Source organism: Malus sylvestris, chromosome 10, assembly GCF_916048215.2.
Source record: "Malus sylvestris chromosome 10, drMalSylv7.2, whole genome shotgun sequence".
Classification (NCBI taxonomy): Eukaryota; Viridiplantae; Streptophyta; class Magnoliopsida; order Rosales; family Rosaceae; genus Malus; species Malus sylvestris.
Genome location: NC_062269.1, coordinates 22,124,062 through 22,150,211, shown reverse-complemented (window position 1 = coordinate 22,150,211; position 26,150 = coordinate 22,124,062). Strand labels below are relative to the sequence as shown.

Here is a 26,150-nt window from a genome sequence, read left to right as displayed (position 1 = left end):
TTCTCGAGTTTTTCGAAGTCCTCACGTCCACCCAAAGGTATGATTGTGATCCTGAGCTTGCAAGGAACCCAAAAATCACGTCCACAACCTCGATCCGTGCATGAAACGGTTGGTTGAAAACTTGTCCGTACAATTGTACGAAAATGGAAAGAAGTCCGAGAGGGAAGGAAAGAGAGAGAGTCAACGGGAGAGTGTGAGAGTGTGAGTGTGTCATCCAGGTTGCAGCCAAACAAAAACAACAAAACAATCTAACTTCCAATTGGGTCCAACAACTTAGGAAGAAAATGAATTGGTCCACAACCTAAGTTCATTTCACACAATCACAACCCAACGCTCAAGGGCAAAATACTAATTTCCACGCTCTCGAGGATAAAATAATATATATCTTCGAAACAGGCTGTCACATAATTGTTTAAAAAAAGTTACCCTGTAATCAAATTTCTACATAAATAAATCTTAACTCTATATAGAGCACGATGGTATATAGTTCCTCATTGAGAGAGATTATTTTTTAAGAGCTTCATAGATTCCTCATACCTCTAAAATAGGCCATATCACTATTTGTTTTCAGCCCTATATAGACCCTCTCATTGAGGATATTCTTACCACCCGATGAGTTTGTTGCCCTAGCATCCTTGCCAAATGACATGTAGACATTTGGATGTTAATTTGGTTATATTTCGTGGAGGGGTAATACTAGGGAGACTAAAGTTGTAGATAAAAATTACAAACTAAATGATGTATCACCAACAAAAAATGAGCATCTTTATCAACGCTTAAGTAATAATTTAATCATCAACTTCCATGTTATTTATTTTATAAAATTTTGTATACAAATTTTATCTCGTTAACATTACACTCTCAAAGAATTATTATCAATTTTAATTAAACAATAAAGTTAAAATGCTATTTTTAAAATTCAAGTACGATATCCATTGAAAGAATGGGAATACATACAAAACGAGTTAAACTACAAACCTTAGTAGATTCCGAATTTGATACAATTATTGCTGACCGTAGAAAATGTCATAAGAATTTACACCAGTCCATTAACAAAACAATTAGCAGAAGAGTAATGTTATTCATAACATGTTTTTGTACCACATTTTCATATCATCTTAGGTGGCATTTGATGTGGATAGCCATATCATTTCAATTAATCAGATTTTTAAATTTAGTTCATTATTTAATAAACTAATAATTAAGAAAAATTAGATAATTAAATGATGATTGTGGTATACGATGAGTTTTTCTCCTTAATTTCCTTGGGTTTTGCAAATTTTTCAAATGATGTGGATGTCCATATTAAAAGTTACCTAAGATGATATAGAAATATAGTATACAAATATGGTATAAATAGCATTACTCTTAGCAGAAATTGGGAGAACAGTAGCGCGGCTGGGAAGAAGACACCAAATGCACCACCAACCCACTTGCCGCTTTAAGATCGACAGTGTCCACCGCCAATACAACTTTTCTTCTTTATTCAACCCAATGTCTTTTCATTCCCCAGCAAAAATACAATTTTTAATGTTTTTTAATTCAGAAGCTCTCTCTTTAAATGGACCGTTACTTTCAGCTTTTAATAGAAGCACTTGAGCAGCTAATCTTCAACCCTCACCAGTACGTTTTTTTCAGACTGACACAAACATGGGGTTCGCTTCCGACCGCTCGTCCGTTTCCTCCGCCACCAAATGGATGGGATTCGTCACCGCCGTCTGGGTTCAAGCTATTTCCGGCAACAATTACACCTTCTCCAACTACTCCGATGCACTCAAAACCCTCATGAGCCTCACCCAGCTCGAACTCAACAACCTCTCCGTCGCCAAAGACGTCGGCAAAGCCTTCGGCCTCCTCGCCGGCCTCGCCTCTGACAAACTACCCACTTGGGTTATCCTCCTCATCGGCTCCGTCGAGGGCCTGGTCGGCTACGGCGCCCAGTGGCTCGTCGTCAGTGAAAGGATCAAACCCCTCTCCTACTGGCAGGTAAAAAAAAAACTCAGTCGGCACTTTCGTCGAACACATAGGGTGCAACCCAACTAACAATTGCTTCAATTTCTTTCTCAGATGTGTATATTTCTCTGCATGGGCGGCAACAGCACGACGTGGATGAACACGGCGATACTTGTCACCTGCATCCGAAACTTCCGGCGAAACAGGGGACCCGTTTCGGGGATTCTGAAGGGCTACGTGGGTCTCAGCACCGCCATCTTCACCGACCTCTGCGCCGCTCTGTTCAACAACGACCCCGCTAGCTTCCTCCTCATGCTGTCCATAACCCCCTTCGCCGTCTGCTTAACCGCCATGCTCTTCCTCCGCGAGGTCACCCCTTCTTCCTCCTCCGCCGAAGACCACCGCGACTCCAGATATTTCTGGATCGTCAACGCCGGCGCAGTCTGCGTCGCCGTCTACCTCCTCGCCTACGACTTCATCCCAGACCCTTCGAACCTCTTCTCTCTAGTATTCTCCGTCATTCTCCTTATCCTCCTGGCGTCGCCGCTCGTGATTCCGGCGTACGCGTTTTTCACAGCGTGGGCCTCAAAGCCGGATCGGGTCGCGTCTGAGTCGGGTCTGGATCCGTATACCCGTGCAGACGAGCCGCTTCTGAGGCAGACGGCGGCGGACGATTCGCATCAGAAGCCGGAGGCGGATGCGGCGTCGGAGGAGATGGAGGCAAAGAGGAGGCCGGTTCTCGGGGAAGACCACACGATTTTCGAGGCAATGAGGGCGTTGGATTTCTGGATTTTGTTCGTGTCGTTTTTGTGCGGGGTGGGGACGGGTTTGGCGGTCATGAACAATATGGGGCAGATTGGATTGGCGATGGGATACGTCGACGTTTCGATCTTCGTTTCGCTCACGAGCATTTGGGGGTTTTTCGGGCGGATCGGTTCGGGTATGGTTTCGGAGAACTTCATCAGGTTGGTTTACCTAACACCCACTCTTCCTCTTTACATATATTTCATCGAATTAATTAATCTCCAATAGAATTATAAAATTTATGGATTATTCTTATTTGTTTTGCTTTGCTTTTTGACCTAACTTTAAAAAAAAAAATGCTATTAGAAATAGGACTATATGTGATAAAGTGTAGTATTACTAGAGTGCAATTTGAGTTGGGTCAACTCGAATCCATCTCTGTCTAGCTCAATTCCAAAATCGATTGAGCGGGTTAGAGTGAAGTAAAAATCCATCCAAATCCTCAACTCGATTATTTATCAGGTTGAGTTGGGTTGGTGCCTTTGCTTGTTCACGTCAATCCAAAGTCAGCCCGAGTTGTTCATGTTGTTCCTGCATATATTACACATCTCATTTCATATTATATAAAGCTAGGTACAAGCCTGGGAGGGTTATAATTGAAGTTTGTTATTTGGCCTTCTTTTGAACCATAAACGATAATGTTGATTTTACATTTCTTTTTGTTTAGTGATAGTATTGTCTTGTCATTTAATTTCAACTTTTCCTTTTATCAATATTTAATTTCAACTTTTCATGTTTGAAACTTTAGAAATTTATCCCACGCTATTTCATTTATTTTTTCTATGGATGTTGATGTGTAAAGTTGATTTTTAAATAGTTTTGTATTATTGGTTTAAAATTTGAGATTTATTTTATAAAATAATGTGTTATTGGATTGAATTTGATAAAGTTAGACGAACTCGAACCCAACGCGAGTGAACTCGAACTCAAATAAACCGGCATGAATCTGAACCCAATTCAAATCCAATTAGGATTTTTACGTTGGGGTTGGGTTGACCAACTAACATGTCAAATCCATTCGAGTTGCACCTATAAGTATTACTCTTTTTTAAAATTATTTTTTAAATTGTTTGGTAAGACCATAATTTTTTAATTCCATAGGGTCATTTTACATGTCATTTTAATTTATGGGTTTTTTTAGTAGGTAAATAATCACTTTACTATTGGCGCTCTAAAAAGTCGTTTGACGTTTATAATGTCTTGTATTCTCAAAGAAAAAGTGGAGTATTATATTTTGTGTGAACATTAGTTTTTTATTTATTTAAAATTGGAGAGACATATAATAAGAAGATCCATAAATGTTATCCTTTTAGTAGAAGTGTTTGTACTATGCTACATTGCTATTGCTAGGCCTTTTGTTGAGAAATTATAAGTAGGATCTTTGAGATATATTTGTAGGGTAGAGTTATCCACACATTCATGTTTACTTGTAGGGTGCTTTTCGTTAAAGTTCCCTTTTTTTATTTGCTTTTGGGGTTCTTTTGACTTTCCCTTAAAGAATTGTTTCGTGTATTTTTTTAAGTAAATAATTGTTGGAAATATTTGTCTCCTTCTCCATCCTCCCCACTCACTCCTCTTTTTCTAGTATAATTTGTTTCGGGCGGTTCCATGCCAGTTTCCGAAATTTCGGATTAGTTAGGTTTTAGTGTTTTTAAAAAAAAATGATTTCTGCTGTGTTATGAGAATAAAGAGTTATAAAATAAAATTGTCAAAATATCTGGTAAACTTTTCTTTGTAAAAGTTCTTTTAACAAAAAAAAAAAAATAGTGTCCAAGTATTTGTTAAACTTTTATATAAATTACTGTAAATATTTTAAATTACTAAAAAAGAATATAATGTTTAATGTGATATAATAATTGTCAAAAAAAAAAAGGAATATGTAGGAGCAATGATTATAATTTTGTAAAATATGTGAGGGTTTACCATTTGAAAATTTCATTTAGATGCATGGTGGACTTTGGTTTTGCTTTTCTACTGTCATTAACAACAATTTTTTTTTTTTTTACCAAACACATTTGATGTTCTAGATTTTTAAATAAGCTGCTTTTTTTAAAAGTACCATAATCTCAAACTAGCCCTTCTAAGTCTCACTAAGAGCAAAAATGTGCTTTATTTGAGATTTTTTTTTTTTTTTTGTTTCTAATTTTGGATACCGATACATACATATATTTGACAATTAAATATAATTTATGTGAATATTGTACTCAATACAATTAAACATATGAGGTTTAATACAATCAAACATATGAGGTGATTTTCAAATATTAAAGAAACATGGCTTTCGGGAAATATGGAAGGTAACATGCCTTTTGGTGAAGACCTAGATTTATAATGTCTTCCGTTTCCTTCCCATTTAAGTTATTTGCTCAATATCTATCTGCTGGATGCAACATTTTAGGGCAACTTGCTTAGAAATAAGCAACACGCCACTCAGTACTACGGTCTGGTAGTATTCCTCTTTACTTGAAAGTGAGAGGTTTTAGGTTCGAATCTCGTGGATGATGAATTCGATACCAAATAGGCTGCCCATTGTGCAGTTTAGCCGAAATCCTTGTCTTAATGTAAAAATATCAGTGTACTAAAAAAATAAAAAATAAACAATGCAAGTCTGGTCCAAATTTTAAGAAATCTTTTTTGTGTTTTTCCCCACAAAGTCCCTCTTATTTTTCTCTTTCAGATTACATACATAAATAACAGTACCTAAGTCATTCTTTTTATTTACGACAGTTTCATACATAAGTCCTTAATAGCATTACACTTTTGGAAAAAATAACAGACTTCAAAGTTCAAACCAATACTGTAGAAGAAGGAAATACCTACTTTGGAGTACACATGACTGCCATAGGAATTTCCAAACTAAGAATCAATTAGAATCAATTAGAACATGACAGTTTCATACATAAATCTCTGGATTGTTTTGGCCTAAAAAATTCAACCCTTATTTAACACTCTCTGGTTATAAATTTGTAATGACAGGAAAGCTGCAACACCAAGACCTCTGTGGAATGCTGCTTCTCAGATTCTAATGGCTGTTGGCTACATCCTAATGGCCATCGCCATGCCTGGTTCGCTATACATCGGTTCGATCGTCGTTGGCATATGCTACGGAATTCGTCTTGCCATCACAGTACCCACTGCATCTGAATTATTTGGTCTCAAATACTACGGACTTATTTACAACATTCTAATCCTCAACCTTCCACTCGGCTCCTTCCTCTTCTCCGGCCTGCTTGCCGGACTATTATACGACATGGAGGCTACCACCACTGAAGGAGGTGGCAACACCTGCGTTGGCGCACATTGCTACCGGCTCGTGTTTGTTATCATGGCCATTGCCTGTGTTATCGGGTTTGGTTTGGACGTTTTGCTGTCCATTAGAACCAAGAATCTCTACACCAAGATTCAAGCTGGCAAGAAAACAAAGAGAGTGGTTAATGGCACACAATAGGGTGAACAAATGTAGGACCTGTGACTAATTAACTCTTAGTCTACTGGTATCTATTCCGAGTTCGAATCTCCTTCTCATTCCCATTGCTCAAAGAAAATGATGGACTTGGGAGGCCAAGAATGAGAGATTTTTTAGTGCGATCGTCACACGAGTTGGTACACCACGTGTCCTTATATAAATGGTGGGTTATGTGTGTTAAAAGGTTAATAACTTACCATTTGCATAAAAACACATGGTATACTATCCGTATTCCCGTCACAACTAAAAATTTCTCCAAGAATATGAGGATTGATGGGCTTAATTTTCGCTCAGTGATATCCTCCATTTAGAATTAGAATCAAGCATGAAAATAAAGTTACAAATGGCCACGAAAATTATGTGGTTAAATTGTTTGATGGGCTTCCTTAACCACTCCCACTACGAAATTTGTATTGATTAGTTCGTGTTGGATTTAGTCTGTAATTATTTTTTGAATCGGATTAGTGTGTGTAATTACTTTCCTACCAATAGGTAGGTTTTATGAACGAGAAATGATAAGGAGACTGTTTTAAAGTGAGATTCTATGGAATTTTTGTGTCTATATTATAACGTTAATTTTCGTGTCAACATTATAAAATATTGTGCCAAAAATTTTAGGTGACAAAGAGTCTACGAAGAATTCTATTTTTTAGAGTCTCCTTTAGCATGTCTCTATGTGTTTCCAAACATTCTTTGTTTAATTTTCTTCGGCCTCGACTAGGGGTGGTTCGGTATGGGATCCCATACCGAAACCCTTGTCCCGATTCCCATACCGAAATTTTCGGGAATCCCAATTTCAATACCGATCCCAAACCAAATTTTCGGGAATCCCAATTTTCGGGAATCCCGAAATAGTTTCGGGATTTCGGGACAAATCGGGAATCCCGAAATAATTTTGGGCTTTTGGGCTTTTGGGCTTTTGGCAAGCGGCCCAGCCTCAAACTTGATTTATATGGCCAGCAGCTCGGTGGCCCATCATCAGGATCATATTCATATGTAACTCCAACAGAAGCCGGTAAAAACCATTGTGAATACTACTAGAGGGTAGCTCAAATGCAGGAACAAAGCCTGCAACTTGAAGTCGAAGATAACTGATTGATTCTAGCTAACAAAAAATTGAATGCTAAGCACTCAAATTCTCCTTGTGACGATTCAGAGAAGAATCGGGAGAGTTAGATTGCATGCCAAACACTAAGGGAACGAATAAATAGAACAACTACTTCTAGCCAATCTCTCTAAAGCCACAAAACTGCAGGATGGGTATATGCCCTCATCAGAGTACCACGACGACCTTCTCCTGGGAAATTAATGACAAAGGATGGGCAATGAGGGGTTCATAGTGATCAGCTCCGGCACCACACCAACCTGTACAATAAATGTTCAGAATTATACGTAGGCTGAGAGTGGTAATGAACAAAATTAATCAACTGCCTAGAAATGTATTTTCAGCCAAAGATCTTTCTTTTCTTTACCTGTTCCTTTCATGAAAAGAAAGAAGGGAAGTTCACAAATTTGACTCCTTGGTCGGTGGGGAAGGAAGAAAACACAATTCTCTTCATCAACCATCGCATCTGAACCATGTGCTTGAACCTGTAAGAAGATGAGTTTCAGACAAGAATGCTTCATAAGAAGATGAATAATCCGGTTCATGCTCAAAAACTTCACCAATCCATACTTGCCAGTATCCCGATGTTGACAAAGTGCAATGGAAAAATGATCAAATGCACAAAAAACAGGTTTAGCCTGTGTACTAATACTGGAACTGAGAATAACTATCCTTTTCTGCCTATAGCAGCATATGGCACACGGACAAGGCAGGCGGTAGCTTTTTGACTCAAAACAGAAACAAGTGTTGATGATTCCAAACTAAAATCTTACAAATTAAAATGTAGGAAAATGCAGTCTTCAAATATCAACTCAGCTTTCCCAGGAGTTGGTGAAATAAGTGTTAATACAGTTGAACTTCCGAAATAAGCATTCACTCAATGATTTTAGAGTGAGACTATTTTAGACACTCATGCTTTCGAACTCAGCATTTACTCAATATTAAGTTCAGAAACTAAGAGTAACTCGCACTACTTAAAAAAATTCAACAAAACATCATCAGAGAAGAGGATACAAACATGTATAAAATTATACCGATAGTGATGTGAAATTGCACCCATACACATTGCAAAAACTTCACCATTGCAAAAGAAAAAAAATGCAGAGCAACAATCAAAATCATTCCTTGTCCTTACCACATAAATCTCTCGCTTAAACTCTGTGGCAAGACACTCAATTGCAATGTCATCTCCGAAAGCTGCAGCATGACCTTCTGGTAAACGGTGCGTTTAACTCAGTCGCCGCCGGCCTTCTGGTAAACATAGGTGAGACCACACTTACCACAGTAGTGCCTGTCAAAATGGTTGGCCATGAAAGTCCCGGCGCCGCACTCAGCGTTGGGGCACTCCTTCCTCAGCCTCTGAACCTTCCCGGAATCAACGGTTGAAATAATTCTCTTATAATTAAAAAATTATATATATATATATATTTTTTTTTCGGTTCGGTATGGGAATACCGAAAAAATGAAATGCAATACCGAATCCCATACCGAAACTTTCGGTTTGGTTTGGGATTACATCCCGAAAATTTCGGGAATTTTGGTTTGGGATTTTTTTGGTTTGGGATCGGGATTTTTTTGGTTTGGTTTGGGATTTTTGGGATTTTTTTCCAGCCCTAGCCTCGACATCGCATTGGATTCATTGGTCTTAAATTCATATTGCTCACAGGAGAACTTGGCGTTTCCGTTCATAATGGGCTTTGGTGTATTAAAAACATGCTCAACTTTGAATTGGAGCCTTGATGGTAGCGATCCATGACATTGTCTAGACTAACGATTCTTTTGGGCCACTTTTTAAAACTTTCGTTCAAAACGGACAAAAGTTCTAACTAAATTTAAATCGAAGGATCTTCACCTCTAAGAACTTCGAAACCACAGTTACCCAAAAAAAATCATTGCACCACATTATATGTATGTATATGTATATATATATATGTATGTATGTATGTATAAAGTAAAAGAAATAGACGTTGAAGGATTAAGATATTAGGGGCTAGAAATCCTGAATAAACCAAAATGTAAAAATCAAAACGGATAGATTATATATGGAGGTGGACGTGATCTTCTTCTCTATACACACAGAGAAGGCATCTCAAATTTGTTGAAGTAAGAAACTTCCTCACATCTCCTATATAATTAAGAATGGAAATTACTCCTAATGACAGTTATATATATTTTATGTTTCTAATAAAACAAATCATAAGTCAATATTTATATATAATTATTTAAATAAAAACATAACTGCTCCAACTTATGTTATAACAAATGTAATTAAAATGACATGGATTCAAATTTCACGGTTTGTTTCGTGGGTTTGGATAATTCGGCTAGATGTGTACCACAAAGAGCGGACCAAGTGATTGTTGATCAAGTCACACAATATGTAAATGATAGTTTGGTATAGAACATGATATTTATGAAAGTTGAAAAATAAAATTAAGGGTAAATTACATAATACTTCTTTTGGTTTGAGATCTATTACAATCTCATACAACATCTTTAAAACATTTCACCTTCATACCTCACCTACTATTTTATTTCAATATAGTACATCCGTTACATTTTCCATCTATTAATCCGTTAAGAGCTGACGTGGCTGCCACATTTGCATCACGTGGCAAAAAAATTTAAATTTTTTTTGAAAAAAAACCTGAATCTTCTCAACAAAAAAAAAACAAAAAAACAAAAAAATGAAAACCGTAAAACCCACCCCACCTTCCCCGTAACCCCTCCCCACACCTCTTCTACCTCCTAAAGCCGAGCCTCCTAACCACCTCCCTCTTCTCCACTCTCTTCACCTAATCCCTCGTTATCGTGTCCACATCCCAACTCGATTTATCGAGCCCGAAAGATGGCTGTAGGTGGAAGATCCGACCGGGTTGAAAACCGGGTCAGATTACTGGTTGCAATTGGAGCAGGGGCTGCACTGGAGCCGGTTGACGTCGCTGCCGGTGTTGAGCACCATGTAGAACGACTTCGCCGGAGTCCTGACGCTGATTCGGGAGAAGTACTCGTCGCTGCCCTAGCTAACGCTAGAGACGACAGGGGTGGAAAGGTCCTGGGGTTGGATCTCGACGTCAGAAAATAAGAAAAATCCCAAAACAATTCCAAAAATAAAGAAAAAAGCACCAAACAATCGTATCTAATCTAACCGTAGAGAGAGAAATACACAGAGTGTGGAAGAGAGAGTGCAGTTGAGGTTTGTGGCCATGGAGGAGAAGCTGATACAGAGGCTGGAATCGGCTGTGTCGCACTCAGAGGTGTTGTCGTTGTCCGGTGGTGGAGGGTCGGCGACAGCCAGGGGTTTCCAGGATGTGCCTCTGGATCCGTCGATTGTGGCTTATGAGGATCTAATTGGGCAGTACTTGGGTAGGGTTTCGGCTGCAGCTGAGAAGATTTGGGGGGGGGGGGGGGCAGATGCTGGGCATCACCAAGGTTCTCCAGCAAGCTTTTTCTACTTAGAAGGACTTGCTTCCAGGTTAAGCAGGACTTTCTTCCAGGTTAAGCAAACTTATGTCAGTCTCGCTTTGTGATGCCTTTGTGTTTTTGGGATTTTCTTTTTCGTTTTTTATTGTTTGGTTTCATTGGGTGTTGAAAATTTCGGATTTATAAATGTAAATTGAGAGAGTGGAGGCTCGGGAGGGAGAATATGGGTGGGGAGGGGTTGTGGGAAAGGTGGGGTGGGTTCTATGTTTTTCAGTTTTTTTTTTTTTTTTTTTTTTTTTTTGTTTATTTGTTTGTTGAGAAGATTTAGGTTTCGTGGTACAAATGTGGCAGCCACGTCAGGTCTTAACGGATCAATGGATGGAAAATGTAATGGAAGTACTATATTGAAATAAAATAGTAGGTGAGGTATAAAAGTGAAATGTTTTAAAGATGTTGTATGAGGTTGTAATAGACCTCAAACCTGATAGGGTATTATGTAATTTACCCTAAAATTAATTATGGCTTTAGTGGCAAGTCATCGTCTACTTTAACTAATTTCAATTGAGGTGAAAACCTTTTCAATTAATACTAAAACTTGTCATTTAGTATTATAGTCTAGTAGTATTCATCTTCACTTGTAAGTAAGAGATTTTAAGTTCGATTATCACCAAAGACGAATTTGAACCATATAATTAAGATGAAAATATAATTTTTCGTTTGATATTTAATGTAAATAAAATTAGAGTATTGGTCTTTAAATTTTGTTTTAATTGGATCTTTGGTTTATGGATACATTTTTTTATCAGTATGGGTTTCCAAAGGGGAGGGATTCCCACCGTTGGATTTAACTTTAATGAAATTGTGTGGTTGAGATTGTGTGGCTTGTGTTTTAATCTCAACCACACAATTTCATTAAAGTCAATCTAACAGTGGGGAGCATGTCCCCATTTTTTCAAAAAAATTAAAAAATGGGGATCCCTCCCCTTAAGCAACCTGTATATATATAAGTCTTGAGTATCATGCCTATTGTGTGGCTTAACCGAACTCCCTCTCTTTTTAGTGTCAAATATTGACGTACTAAAAAAAAAAGTCCTCAGTATCAATGTTGAAGAATACAAAATACTATAAGTTTATACATATTTTTTGAAATTAAGTTTTGATGGCAACATATCGAAAGGGTGCAAGTTTGAAGGTTCTTCCATTGTGCAAGAAAGAACCTTATTAAAAGAAGGTTTCTTGGCTGTTTTATCATGGGGACGATGTGGTGTTTGTAAATTGCTTGCATACTTTGGGTAGAATCGCAAAACGTCTTAAAGAGAGCAACTTAGTCCGCGATTCATCTCAAGAATCATTCATCACTCAATGCTTTACATTTTTCGGATAACTTCGTTCCCTTCTATTTTGGTTTACAACAACATACATTACTAAATTTAACTGCTCTATATGTGATAAAAATTGAAACGTGGAAAGACACTCACATACATTCTTCTTCCAGAAGAGCACACCCACAATACAAAGAGGACCACCTAAGTGACTTGGTCAGACAGCAAGTAGAAAGATGTAATTATCTAACATGAGTAAAATAGCATTTATGTCCATGGTTTCCTCATATATGTTCCGCACGCGTGACACTACGAAGCCATCAACCCATGAAGCCTTTCTGCATAAACACACAAAAACAGACATATTACAAGACTTGCAGCCAAAGCATGCATCCCGCCATAAATGGAACCTTGATCGCCACTAGTCCTTTCTTTGTGGTCCCTCAAGAGTCAAAATCCCCTCTTTTAATCGAGAGATTCTCTCATGTCACAATTTCATCACATGACAGTAATAATCTCTCATGGGATGAATAACGCATTTTCGAACATATAATAATTGTTTATTGAACGACGATGCCAATAAAACTAAAATTTAGTTGCATGAGAGAATCTCTCCTGATTTAATGAGGGTGCATCCTTTCTATATAACAATTTTGGATTTGGTGTACATTTTCCCATACAGTTCAATATTCTGATATAGTACAAATGGCAGAATTGACTGAAGAAGAAATGGACCATAAAAAGACAAAAAGACATAGTGGGAATTTGCAAATTTCGAGTGTAAGCTCCAATTTGGGCCCCTTATACCTTTTTGGAAGGGGAATGATGCCACGAGGGTTTTATATATTTGGTTCTCATACCGAAAAACTCGTGAATCGGTCACTAACATTACATGTTAGTGTTACGGCAACAAAACCATATTCTTAGCCCCACACAAAAAAGAATGAATTCACTGTTGGAGTGTTAGATGTGTCCATGAATTAATGGGCATGACATGAAGCTCCACGCTCACACAAAAATGTGGCCAGGCCACGGACCACTCTGTACCCCTGCTTCCACTGGAACCCTTGTGATCTCTACCTCCTCCCCTTCCATTGTATTGGGTCTATTTCTTTAGGTAATGGTCCAATATGTACACTTTCTTTCATATAACTTATAACCCATAACCTCAAGTTTCATATATTGCATTTTATAAACAAATATATTTGGCTGCTTCTTTGGGAAGTAGATATTGTTGCATTCCTACTAATTACAATTTAATTGGTGTTTAAATGTACTTTTTTGTTTTGGTGAGTCATTTTTCATATAAACGCCAAACTGTAATTAGCAAGAAAAGCTCGGAAATGAGTGTAGCAGTGTTGTTATAAAAACCATTCTCATATTTTAAGTAGTAGAGCATAACACAGCTCCAAGCTTCCCGACCTCCGAGCCAAAAATGGAAGGCACAAATATTACTTCAAGCTTCCTATTGTTCTTGTTTCTCCTCATGGGTGTTGTTTCATTTGGTTCTCTCTGCTTCCCCCTTTCTCCTCTCATTTCTTCTGGCTTTTTTCTACAATGCAGACATGTCTAATTTTTACGCTACTAATCCTTCCCTTTTACTGTTTTCACACATTGCAGAGGGCCCACTTTATGATTCTACTGCTTACACTGAGGTACAAACTAACAACAACAACAACAACAAAGCCTTTTCCCACTAAGTGGGGTCGGCTATATGAATCCTAGAACGCCATTGCGCTCGGTTTTGTGTCATGTCCTCCGTTAGATCCAAGTACTCTAAGTCTTTTCTTAGAGTCTCTTCCAAAGTTGTCCTAGGTCTTCCTCTACCACTTCGGCCCTGAACCTCTGTCCCGTAGTCACATCTTCGAACCGGAGCGTCAGTCGGCCTTCTTTGCACATGTTCAAAATCACCGGAGCCGATTTTCTCTCATCTTTCCTACAATTTCGGCTACTCCTACTTTACCTCGGATATCCTCATTCCCAATCTTATCCTTTCTCGTGTGCCCACACATCCCACGAAGCATCCTCATCTCCGCTACACCCATTTTGTGTACGTGTTGATGCTTCACCACCCAACATTCTGTGCCATACAACATCGCTAGCCTTATTGCCGTCCTATAAAATTTTCCCTTGAGCTTCAGTGGCCTACGACGGTCACACAACACGCCGGATGCACTCTTTCCATCCAGCTCGTATTCTATGGTTGAGATCTCCATCTAATTCTCCGTTCTCTTGCAAGATAGATCCTAGGTAGCGAAAACGATCGCTTTTTGTGATCTTCGCTAGATTGCTCCAGTCATTAGTGTGGATAAGTATATAAATGGATAGAGATAGGAAAGCAAACACAAGATGTACGTGGTTCACCCAGATTGGCTACGTCTACGGAATAGAAGAGTTCTCATTAATTGTGAAGGGTTTACACAAGTACATAGGTTCAAGCTCTCATTTAGTGAGTACAAGTGAATGATTTAGTACAAATGACATTAGGAAATATTGTGGGAGAATGATCTCGTAATCACGAAACTTCTAAGTATCGGAGTGTGGTGTCGTCTTGACTTGCCTTATCTGTCTCATAGGTAGATGTGGCATCTTCTCTGGAAGTACTCTTCCTCCATCCAGGGGTGGTATCTTTAACTGGTGGAGATGCACAAGGTAATGTATCAATTTCACTTGAAGCTTACTTGTAGTTTCAGGCTTGGTCAAGCGCGATACAAACCATGTAGTAGGAGTCCCCCAAGTCGCCGAGCTAGGGGGTCTGCTGAAAGAGGTGACAGACAAGGTAAGCAATCAGAGCTCCGACTGATTGTTCACCTTCTCCCCATCTTGCAGCAGCATGAAGGATAAAGAGAAGAAAAATGAGAAGAGATGATATGAGATACTTTTGCTTTTGAAGAAGTAACTTTCCACAGGCTTATTCTTGAACTGAGCTGGAGGGTTTTCTGGTTTCCTCCAGAGTATAAGGCTGACTGAAGAATTTGAGGGTCAAAACAAGTCCATCAAATCTAGAGTACGTTCCACCCTGCTGATATGGGATACTTTTGCTTTTGACAGAGTAATGAATGTATCGGCACGTGTGCTGTTACGCTTGTCTCCACATGCTTCCTTGTATCCTTCGCACTTGCCCTATCTGTTCCTCAAGCAGATGCGGAATCTTCCCTGGAAACATAAGATGTTGAAGATGAGTACTCGAGAGCAATGCCAGGTAAGTAATCAGGTAAGGGGTTCCAGGCAGTCAGTTCCTGGCTGGAAGCTTGATTCCAAGTGCTGACTGATTGCTCTCTTTCTCCTTGTCTTGCAGGTAAAAACAAGGCCAAAAGAAAAGACAGGGAAAAAGCATGATATGGGATACTCTTGCTTTTAACCCTGATGATATGAGATATTCTTGCTCTAGTATAGCTTGTTTGCAGAGGTATTATCGGGGGGAAAGAAAGCTGAATATTTCGAAAGGCTTCGTTGGGAGTGCCCTCTCAGATATGATGAAGGGTTGAGCATTTTTGCAGGTCTGCCTGTCTGTTGGGGATGGAGGTCGACATATATAGGAGTCTCCCTAACAACAAGTAGTAATGCTATTCCTTTACCCTGCTTGGTCATAGCACGGTAGTGGGAGCTGCCAGTTTCACATGTTTTAACTCTGTCAGAGCACTTTGAAAAAGTGGTCTGTGGTATCTGGCTCTCGAGATTCGGAGAACGATGCCTCTTCGATTTTTGAGAAAGCAATCATGTTGGGGGTATGACTCTCGAGATTCGGAGAGCAGTGTCTCTTCGATTTTTGAGGAAGTAATCATGTTGGGAGTCTGGCTCTCGAGATTCGGAGGGTGGTGCCTCTTCGATTTTGGAGCAAACAATCTTGTTGGGAGTGTTGTCTCGAATGTGAGTAAAGGTTGGGCATGTTTGCTAGTCTACCTTGCCACGAAGCACAAAGGTTGACACACAGGGACTTTCCAATTATCCAGCAATGGTACTGTTCCTTTACCCTCTCTTCGATTTTGAGAAAGTAGTCATGTTGGGAGTCTGGCTCTCGAGATTCGGAGGACGGTGCCTCTTCGATTTTGGAGCAAGCAATCTTATTGGGAGTGTTTTCTCGAATGTGAGTAAAGGTTGGGCATGTTTGCTAGTCTACCTTGCCACGAAGCACAGAGGTTGACACACAGGGACTTTCCAATTATCCAGCAGTGGTACTGTTCCTTTACCCTTGTGGGTAATAATATGGTAGCTAGACCTTCAAAATTTATGTGTCTAAACTTTTGTTAGTGCTGTTTCTTTGCTATTCTTTTACCTTTCTTGGTCAGAGCGATGTAGTGGGAGCTGCAAGCTTCACGTGCTCAACTTTGGCAGAGAACTTTGGCAAAGTTATTTGTGGTACCCATGAGCTATTGTTGCGTGTGGGAAGTGGGTGATTGAACAGTAAGATTCATGTGCTTTCTACTTCACCAGAAGTCTTCGACAGAATGCCCATAATTTCTGCAAAGCTGAGTGTGCGTGTGACAGGTGTTGACAAGGCTAGAAAAGTAGGTGCCTCTTCGATTTCTGAGATCGGCCCTCGTGGTCTCTGAGCAGCCCAGCTTTTGAGAAAGCGAGCGCCTCTTCGATTGATTCGGAGAACGATGCCTCATCGATTTTTGAGAAAGCAATCATGCTGGGGGTCTGGCTCTCGAGATTCGGGGAGCAGTGTCTCTTCGATTTTTGAGAAAGTAATCATGTTGGGAGTCTGGCTCTCGAGATTCGGAGGGCGGTGCCTCTTCGATTTTGGAGCAAGCAATCTTGTTGGGAGTGTTTTCTCGAATGTGAGTAAAGGTTGGGCATGTTTGCTAGTCTACCTTGCCACGAAGCACAGAGGTTGACACACAGGGACTTTCCAATTATCCAGCAATGGTACTGTTCCTTTACCCTCTCTTCGATTTTTAAGAAAGTAGTCATGTTGGGAGTCTGGCTCTCGAGATTCGGAGGACGGTGCCTCTTCGATTTTGGAGCAAGCAATCTTATTGGGAGTGTTTTCTCGAATGTGAGTAAAGGTTGGGCATGTTTGCTAGTCTACCTTGCCACGAAGCACAGAGGTTGACACACAGGGACTTTCTAATTATCCAGCAGTGGTACTGTTCCTTTACCCTTGTGGGTAATAATATGGTAGCTAGACCTTCAAAATTTATGGGTCTAAACTTTGTTAGTGCTGTTTCTTTGCTATTCTTTTACCCTTCTTGGTCAGAGCGATGTAGTGGGAGCTGCAAGCTTCACGTGCTCAACTTTGGCAGAGAACTTTGGCAAAGTTATCTGTGGTACCCATGAGCTATTGTTGCGTGTAGGAAGTGGGTGATTGAACAGTAAGATTCATGTGTTTTCTACTTCCCCAGAAGTCTTTGACAGAATGCCCATAATTTCCGCAAAACTGAGTGTGCGTGTGACAGGTGCTGACAAGGCTGGAAAAGGTTGGAAAAGTAGGTGCCTCTTCGATTTCTGATATCGGCCCTCGTGGTCTCTAGGGAGCCCAGCTTTTGAGAAAGCGAGTGTCTCTTCGATTTTTGAGATTGGCCTTCGTGGTCTTTGAGCAGCCCAACTTTTGAGAAAGCAAACGCCTCTTCGATTTCTGAGATCAACCCTCGTGATCTCTAAGCAGCCCAGCTTTTGAGAAAGCAAACGCCTCTTCGATTTCTGAAGCTTCGTCGAGTGCAGATTTTTATAGGGGCTGGCATTAAGTTCCAAAGCACACTTAAATCTCCACCAGTAGAAGCTTCATTCTTGCACTTCTAAGATCTTGATTTGTCCGACCTCTTCTCTCTTCAACACCTTTGAAAATGTCTGGCCCCTCCGACCGTCGTTTTGACTTGAACCTTGTTGAAGAGGCAGCCCCGCCTTCTCCAGACAACATATGGCGCCCATCCTTCGTCTCCCCTACTGGTCCTCTTACCGTTGGGGATTCCGTGATGAAGAATGATATGACCGCTGCGGTGGTGGCCAGGAACCTTCTCACTCCCAAAGATAACAGACTACTTTCCAAACGGTCTGATGAGTTAGCTGTTAAGGATTCGCTGGCTCTCAGTGTTCAGTGTGCAGGTTCTGTGTCTAATATGGCCCAACGCCTATTTGCTCGAACCCGCCAAGTTGAATCATTGGCGGCTGAAGTGATGAGTCTCAAACAGGAGATTAGAGGGCTCAAGCATGAGAATAAACAGTTGCACCGGCTCGCACATGACTATGCTACAAACATGAAGAGGAAGCTTGACCAGATGAAGGAAACTGATGGTCAGGTTTTACTTGATCATCAGAGATTTGTGGGTTTGTTCCAAAGGCATTTATTGCCTTCGTCTTCTGGGGCTGTACCGCGTAATGAAGCTCCAAATGATCAACCTCTGATGCCTCCTCCTTCTAGGGTTCTGTCCAGTACTGAGGCTCCAAATGATCCCCCTCCGGTGCCTTCTCTTTCTGGGGCTCTACCGACTGCTGAGACTTCTCCTAAGCAACCTTTGTGAAGGCTCCCTCTTGTGTGCTTATTTTGACTCATGTATATGTACATATTTGTAGCTTATCGGGGATATCAATAAATAAGCTTTCCTTCATTTCAACGTATTGTGTTAAATACACCAAAGCCTTCTTCGCTAAGTTCTTTGAATTTTCTTTTGTTAAAGCTTGTATGTTGAAGCTTTCTGAGTGGAGCATGTAGGTTGGGGTAGTGTTCTCTTAATTTCCCGAATGAGGAAAACTTCTCGGTTGGAGACTTGGAAAATCCAAGTCACTGAGTGGGATCGGCTATATGAATCTTAGAACGCCATTGTGCTCGATCCTGTGTCATGTCCTTCGTTAGATCCAAGTACTCTAAGTCTTTTCTTAGAGTCTCTTCCAAAGTTTTCCTAGGTCTTCCTCTACCCCTTCGGCCCTGAACCTCTGTCCCATAGTCGCATCTTCTAATCGGAACGTCAGTAGGCCTTCTTTGCACATGTCCAAACCACCGTAACCGATTTTCTCTCATCTTTCCTTCAATTTCGGCTACTCCTACTTTACCCCGGATATCCTCATTCCTAATCTTATCCTTTCTCGTGTGCCCACACATCCAACGAAGCATCCTCATCTCCGCTACACCCATTTTGTGTACATGTTGATGTTTCACCGCCCAACATTCTGTGCCATACAGCATCGCCGGCCTTATTGCCGTCCTATAAAATTTTCCCTTGAGCTTCAGTGGCATACGGCGGTCACACAACACGCCGGATGCACTCTTCCACTTCATCCATCCAGCTTGTATTCTATGGTTGAGATCTCCATCTAATTCTCCGTTCTTTTGCAAGATAGATCCTAGGTAACGAAAACGGTCGCTCTTTGGTATTTCTTGATCTCCGATCCTCACCCCTAACTCGTTTTGGCCTCCATTTGCACTGAACTTGCACTCCATATATTCTGTCTTTGATCGGCTTAGGCGAAGACCTTTAGATTCCAACACTTCTCTCCAAAGGTTAAGCTTTGCATTTACCCCTTCCTGAGTTTCATCTATCAACACTATATCGTCTGCGAAAAGCATACACCAAGGAATATCATCTTGAATATGTCGTGTTAACTCATCCATTACCAACGCAAAAAGGTAAGGACTTAAGGATGAGCCTTGATGTAATCCTACAGTTATGGGAAAGCTTTCGGTTTGTCCTTCATGAGTTCTTACGGCAGTCTTTGCTCCTTCATACATATCCTTTATAGCTTGGATATATGCTACTCGTACTCCTTTCTTCTCTAAAATCCTCCAAAGAATGTCTCTTGGGACCCTATCATACGCTTTTTCCAAATCTATAAAGACCATGTGTAAATCCTTTTTCCCATCTCTATATCTTTCCATCAATCTTCGTAAGAGATAGATTGCCTCCATGGTTGAGCGCCCTGGCATGAACCCGAATTGGTTGTCCGAAACCCGTGTCTCTTGCCTCAATCTATGCTCAATGACTCTCTCCCAGAGCTTCATTGTATGACTCATTAGCTTAATACCCCTATAGTTCATGCAATTTTGTACGTCGCCCTTATTCTTGTAGATAGGCACCAAAGTGCTCATTCGCCACTCATTTGGCATCTTCTTCGTTTTCAAAATCCTATTGAAAAGGTCAGTGAGCCATGTTATACCTGTCTCTCCCAAAAGTTTCCACACTTCGATTGGTATATCGTCTGGGCCTATTGCTTTTTTATGCTTCATCTTCTTCAAAGCTACAACCACTTCTTCCTTCCGGATTCGACGATAAAAGGAGTAGTTTCTACACTCTTCTGAGTTACTCAACTCCCCTAAAGAAGCACTCATTTCATGTCCTTCATTGAAAAGATTATGAAAATAACCTCTCCATCTGTCTTTAACCGCGTTCTCTGTAGCAAGAACTTTTCCATCCTCATCCTTGATGCACCTCACTTGGTTTAGGTCCCTTGTCTTCTTTTCCCTTGCTCTAGATAGTTTATAGATATCCAACTCTCCTTCTTTGGTATCTAGTCGTTTATACATATCGTCGTAAGCCGCTAACTTAGCTTCTCTGACAGCTTTCTTCGCCTCTTGCTTCGCTTTTCTATACCTTTCACCATTTTCATCAGTCCTCTCCTTGTATAAGGCTTTACAACATTCCTTCTTAGCCTTCACCTTTGTTTGTACCTCCTCATTCCACCACCAAGATTCCTTTTGGTGTGGGGCAAAGCCCTTGGACTCTCCTAATACCTCTTTTGCTACTTTTCGGATACAACTAGCCATGGAATCCCACATTTGGCTAGCTTCCCCCTCTCTATCCCACACACATTGGGTGATTACCTTCTCTTTGAAAATTGCTTGTTTTTCTTCTTTTAGATTCCACCATCTAGTCCTTGGGCACTTCCAAGTCTTGTTCTTTTGTCTTACTCTTTTGATATGTACATCCATCACCAACAAGCGATGTTGATTAGCCACGCTCTCTCCTGGTATAACTTTGCAATCCTTACAAGTTATACGATCCCCTTTCCTCATTAGAAGAAAATCTATTTGTGTTTTTGACGACCCACTCTTGTAGGTGATCACATGTTCTTCTCTCTTCTTAAAGAAGGTGTTGGCTAAGAAGAGATCATATGCCATTGCAAAATCCAAGATAGCTTCCCCATCCTCATTTCTCTCCCCAAAACCATGGCCACCATGAAAACCTCCATAGTTGCCTGTCTCCCTGCCCACGTGTCCATTTAAATCTCCTCCTATAAATAACTTCTCCGTCTGAGCAATTCCTTGCACCAAGTCTCCAAGATCTTCCCAAAATTTCTCCTTCGAACTCGTATCCAACCCTACTTGAGGTGCGTACGCACTAATCACATTGATAAGTTCTTGTCCTATTACAATCTTGATTGCCATGATTCTATCTCCTACCCTCTTGACATCTACAACATCTTGTACCAAGGTCTTGTCCACGATGATGCCAACACCGTTTCTCGTTCTATTTGTGCCCGAATACCAAAGTTTAAACCCTGAGTTTTCTAGATCCTTTGCCTTACTACCAACCCACTTAGTTTCTTGTAGGCACATAATATTTATCCTTCTCCTCACCATAACTTCCACTACTTCCATAGATTTTCCCGTTAAGGTTCCTATATTCCACGTTCCTAAACGCATTTTGCTCTCTTGAACTCTACCCTTCTGTCCTAGCTTCTTCACCCTCCCCCGTCTAATAGGATCAAAGTACTTCTTTTGTGTGTCCCGGGTAAAGTTGATAGGAGCATATGCTCCCAAACAACTTTGAGTGGAGTCGTTCGAAAAGAAGTTTCTATGGCCCCCTTGCTCATTTAACACTGCATCCGGGTGCCGATGGAGATACAGCGACCCTTGCTCACTTATCACTGTGCTCAGGCCACACAGCGCGCCACTTACGGGTGACGCCCTAGCTTTAGCGCGATTTTGTTCTGGATTCATTTTCATAAGGATTCGACGTGATCATGGAGTGCCGGCTGTCGACTACCTGACGCCCTCCCCCTCCTCCTTTATCCGGGCTTGGGACCGGCCATGTAAGACATAGGCGGAGTTGAGGTACAAACTAAATGAGAACAAAATATATTGGAAGTTTTTCGCTTTGTTTCACCCAGATGAGACCAATTTGTTTGTTTTGGCAGTGTAAATTGCAGCCGGAGGAGCCTCTGTACGGCGGTGGGATCATCGTTGATCGGTTGGGAAACTCTGCAAGTAGTGGAGTTTATTCAACATCGTTCATACTGCACAATCTCACACAGGGCACCATTTACTGTTTCTCCAGTTGGGTTTCTCAACTTTTTACCCTTCTGGTTAATTATTTTTTCTGTTGTTGGATGCTGGGTTGGGAATTAGTGGTGCGGTAATTTTGGTTTAGTGTTTAAGGTAAAAAAATTTGGCGTTGAAAAACAAAAAAGGAATTCCGTTGCCGGGACTTGAACCCAGGTCTTTCGGGTGAGAGCCGAGTATCCTGACCAACTAGACTACAACGGATTGTTGTAATGTTTATCTTGTCCAATCTATTTACTAATATTGTATAAGCTTAGCTAGGTCAATTGTATGTTAAAAACTTATGCAGGGTTGTTCTTGTCAGGCGACAGCGTTGAATATTATAAAAATTCATTAAAAGATAACATTGCATAAATTTGATGATCAATGCCATTTCTTAAGTAGCCCTGATTCTTGAACTTGCATAAACTAGAGCTGAAAGTCTGAGGTCACTTATAGCTCACTTAGTTAGAATTTTGCACTCTAGATTTGTATTTAAATATCATTTTCCCTAATATTCCTTGTATAAAGAAAACAAAATCACTCACATACGCGTGACTGCACTGTAATAATTAAAGACTTAGAACTTTGGTCACTTATGGATATGACATTAGGCTCATACGATTTGGGCTTTACTCTAACAGGTTGGGTCAAGATAGAGGGTGCAGGCTCAGTTCTCATAAGGGCAAGCCTAAAGACAGAAAATGAAACAAATAAGTGTGTAGGAACTGTTTTGGCTAACCATGGATGCTGGTCATTTCTCAAGGGTGGCTTTGTCCTAAACTCACCATCCCAATTATCCACCTTATTCTTTCAGGTAATTTTCATATTTTCACAAATCTTTTACTCCCCCAAAAGGTTTCAAATTTCAATTTTTAATACTTTTGTTTTGATTGTATATTTGTATACAGAATGCAGATGACAGAGATGTCAACATTGAAATTACCAGCTCTTCTTTGCAGCCATTTAGTGTTCAACAATGGAGCACATATCAGCAATATATGATCAACACTGTAAGTATATATATTTTCATTTGAGTAGGATCTTTGATTAAGTTAACTACGGAAGTTGTTAATTTGGTTCACCCGGGGAGAGATCAAGCTTCAAAAAATAGTGAATGGTCTTATCAATGCACAAATGTATAACTCCCCAGAAATTTCATTTTGTGTAATTATTTTCTTTGTTTATCAATAGAAACGGAAGCGTGCCGTGACGGTTCATGTCTCAGATAAGCAAGGAAAGAGGCTGCAAGGATTGGAAATGGACATAGAGCAAGTCTCCAAAGATTTCCCATTTGGATCTGCAATTGCAAAGACCATTCTAGGTAATTTGCCCTATCAGGTTAGTATGCAGTTCATAGACCATATGTACACATATAAGACTTATGTGGACGTGTTCTCGTGTGATACTATTAAGCGACTGAACAATTTAGTTTAAATATGACATTTATTTAAGAATAATATTGATTGTCAAATTTAAACAATTTTATCTTTTGAATGGATTGTTACACTCAACCTGGCAGATGATGTTGACATGTTATTGTGTGATATTATTGAGCGACTGAACAGTTCAGTTAAAACATGACATGTGTTTAAGAAATAACATTGATGGTAAAATTTAAACAATTTTATATTTTAAATGGATTGTTCTTACACTCAACATTGACACATGATGTGGACATATTGTTGTGTGATATTATTGAGCGACTAAACACTTAAAAGATGATAAGTGTTTAAGAAATAATATAGATCTTCAAATTTAAACAATTTTATCTTTTAAATAGATCAGTCTGACACTCAACACTGTTATGTAATAAGAACAACTCCACATAAGTTTTTAACTTACAATTGACCTTTAAACTTGAAAGAATAGTCCTTTGTATATGCAAAAACTAGTGTCAGTTATTTAACTAGACTATTTTGTCACCCAACATTATCACATGATAGGAACATAAATTTTTCTCGTAAATCGAATCTTCTACTTCAATTGTGCGTTATATGCAATAACAAATTTTATATGCATCATCTTCACATTGAAAATGCTAGCTAAGAGAACAATTTTCAATCCAGGATTGGTTCGCAAAACGATTCAATGCAGCGGTGTTTGAGAACGAACTCAAGTGGTACGCGACGGAGCCAGAACAGGGCAAAACCAACTACACCATTGCAGATCAAATGCTGCAATTTGTGCGCGCCAACCAAGTCCTTGCTAGAGGTCACAACATATTCTGGGAAGACCCCAAATACACGCCGCAATGGGTTCGAAACCTCACCGGCGGCGACCTGCAATCTGCCGTAAACTCCAGAATCCAAAGCCTAATGAGCAAGTACAGAGAAGAGTTCGTCCATTGGGACGTCAGCAACGAAATGCTTCACTTTGATTTCTACGAGCAGAAGCTTGGCCCCAACGCCACATTGCATTTCTTTGAGACGGCACACAAATCTGACCCTTTGGCAACCCTTTTCATGAATGATTTTAATGTGGTGGAGACTTGCAGTGATGTGAATTCGACCGTTGATTCCTACATTTCAAGGTTGAGAGAGCTTAGGCATGGTGGAGCATTCATGGATGGGATTGGACTGGAGGGTCATTTTACAGTACCAAACCTCCCTCTAATGAGAGCAATCCTTGACAAGTTGGCCACATTAGGCCTTCCCATTTGGCTTACGGAGGTTGATATCAGCAGCACCCTAGACAAAGAAACACAGGTAAATAAGTTGTTACATATAGAAACTACGGAAACTAGGGTAACACTATCTGATTTAGGACAACTCTCATATCATGTGGGATATGTGTGGGGTTGAGTGTGACTAAAGTACAGTGGACCCTATACTTTTGTGATAGTACTCTACAAATTACGTGGTCGGACACAGTTACTCAAGTTTTACTCTACATTTAGGGCACAAAAACCTTATGTGGAGTTGTTCTGACCACTATTCTAGTTACAAAATGGCATGTGTTCAACTTTAATGTTCAGGATTTAAGCGAAACACTTACCACGTGATAGGAACAATCCCAGGTAAATTTTTACTCCCGGACTAACCTGCTACATTTTGTTGTTGTTATGTGTAGGCAATTTATCTTGAACAAGTTTTGAGAGAAGGCTTTTCGCATCCATCTGTGAATGGGATAATGCTTTGGACTGCAATGCATCCTAATGGGTGCTACCAAATGTGCCTCACGGACAATAATCTCCAAAACCTACCTGCTGGTGATGTGGTGGACAAGCTCTTGAAAGAATGGCAAACTGGGGAGATAGAGGGGCAGACAGATGAGCATGGATCTTACAGCTTCTATGGTTTCTTGGGTGAATATAGACATGTTAGCATTGTGTCAAGGTAAAGAAACTAGACATGTTAGCATTCAGATGTAACACAATTTCGACATGTTTTGTGTAACCAAACTAGGGGATCAGGATTCGAATTTAAGTGCAAAGAGAGAAACATCATATATTAACGAATTTAGCAACGCCCTGACTATCTATATTTTGATTTTGTTTCAGCAAAGAATTTACAACTTAATGGGGAAAATTTATGTTTGGATGCAAATGATTTATGATTCAAGTGTGTAAAAGGACACTTAACTCCTGAGGTTACTTGTGCAGAATAATATGCAGAATCTTGTCCCCCTATGTTGCTTGTATCTCACATTTACTCCGCACCAACTTCAATAGTACTTTTCTAAGATGCCATGATTCCCAGCAGACACTTTTCATACCTTGTTAACATTTGCAATTAGGCTAACTTGGTGGTTCTTGTTTCGGTAGTTTGGTCAAAATTTTCGACAAAATTAGCACACAAGTGAAAATGTGACAGGAACATGAACATTTTGTAAGTGTGGAAACACCTTACTTGTGACCCAAACGTATTTATTTCGTTG

At 40.0% G+C, this 26,150-nt stretch overlaps 2 protein-coding genes, 2 long non-coding RNA genes and 1 other non-coding gene across 5 annotated transcripts; 2 read left to right on the top strand and 3 right to left on the bottom strand.

Annotated features, from left to right (window-relative positions):
* The first annotated feature begins 1,403 nt into the window (after positions 1–1,403).
* LOC126584992 (protein NUCLEAR FUSION DEFECTIVE 4-like) lies at positions 1,404–6,761 on the top strand. The gene is made up of 3 exons (XM_050249378.1): positions 1,404–1,986; positions 2,068–2,918; positions 5,734–6,761. Exons 1-3 carry the CDS (start codon positions 1,651–1,653, stop codon positions 6,203–6,205), a joined length of 1,659 nt encoding a protein of 552 aa, XP_050105335.1. The 5' UTR covers positions 1,404–1,650; the 3' UTR covers positions 6,206–6,761.
* A 507-nt stretch (positions 6,762–7,268) lies between these two features.
* On the bottom strand, positions 7,269–8,704 carry LOC126584999 (uncharacterized). The gene is made up of 3 exons (XR_007610218.1): positions 8,464–8,704; positions 7,696–7,813; positions 7,269–7,588 (listed from the first exon to the last, which is right to left on the bottom strand). It is a non-coding gene; the product is annotated as an uncharacterized LOC126584999 (long non-coding RNA).
* A 1,034-nt stretch (positions 8,705–9,738) lies between these two features.
* On the bottom strand, positions 9,739–11,092 carry LOC126584998 (uncharacterized). The gene is made up of 2 exons (XR_007610217.1): positions 10,478–11,092; positions 9,739–10,383 (listed from the first exon to the last, which is right to left on the bottom strand). It is a non-coding gene; the product is annotated as an uncharacterized LOC126584998 (long non-coding RNA).
* A 2,210-nt stretch (positions 11,093–13,302) lies between these two features.
* Positions 13,303–25,902, top strand: LOC126584993 (endo-1,4-beta-xylanase 5-like). Its single transcript, XM_050249379.1, has 8 exons — positions 13,303–13,578; positions 13,694–13,728; positions 22,148–22,286; positions 22,916–23,088; positions 23,183–23,284; positions 23,466–23,612; positions 24,341–24,979; positions 25,344–25,902. Exons 1-8 carry the CDS (start codon positions 13,509–13,511, stop codon positions 25,611–25,613), a joined length of 1,575 nt encoding a protein of 524 aa, XP_050105336.1. The 5' UTR covers positions 13,303–13,508; the 3' UTR covers positions 25,614–25,902.
* Positions 22,424–22,496, bottom strand: TRNAE-CUC (transfer RNA glutamic acid (anticodon CUC)). Its single transcript has one exon. It is a non-coding gene; the product is annotated as a tRNA-Glu (tRNA).
* Positions 25,903–26,150: the final 248 nt, after the last annotated feature.

Excerpts from the sequence above, each read along its gene's own strand:
- LOC126584992 (XM_050249378.1), top strand. The coding sequence starts at position 1,651 with ATGGGGTTCGCTTCCGACCGCTCGTCCGTTTCCTCCGCCACCAAATGG. Across the intron at positions 1,987-2,067 it reads AACCCCTCTCCTACTGGCAG|ATGTGTATATTTCTCTGCAT; the intron begins GTAAAAAAAAAA and ends TTTCTTTCTCAG. Across the intron at positions 2,919-5,733 it reads GTTTCGGAGAACTTCATCAG|GAAAGCTGCAACACCAAGAC; the intron begins GTTGGTTTACCT and ends TTGTAATGACAG.
- LOC126584993 (XM_050249379.1), top strand. The coding sequence starts at position 13,509 with ATGGAAGGCACAAATATTACTTCAAGCTTCCTATTGTTCTTGTTTCTC. Across the intron at positions 22,287-22,915 it reads CACCATTTACTGTTTCTCCA|GTTGGGTCAAGATAGAGGGT; the intron begins GTTGGGTTTCTC and ends TTACTCTAACAG. Across the intron at positions 23,089-23,182 it reads TATCCACCTTATTCTTTCAG|AATGCAGATGACAGAGATGT; the intron begins GTAATTTTCATA and ends ATTTGTATACAG.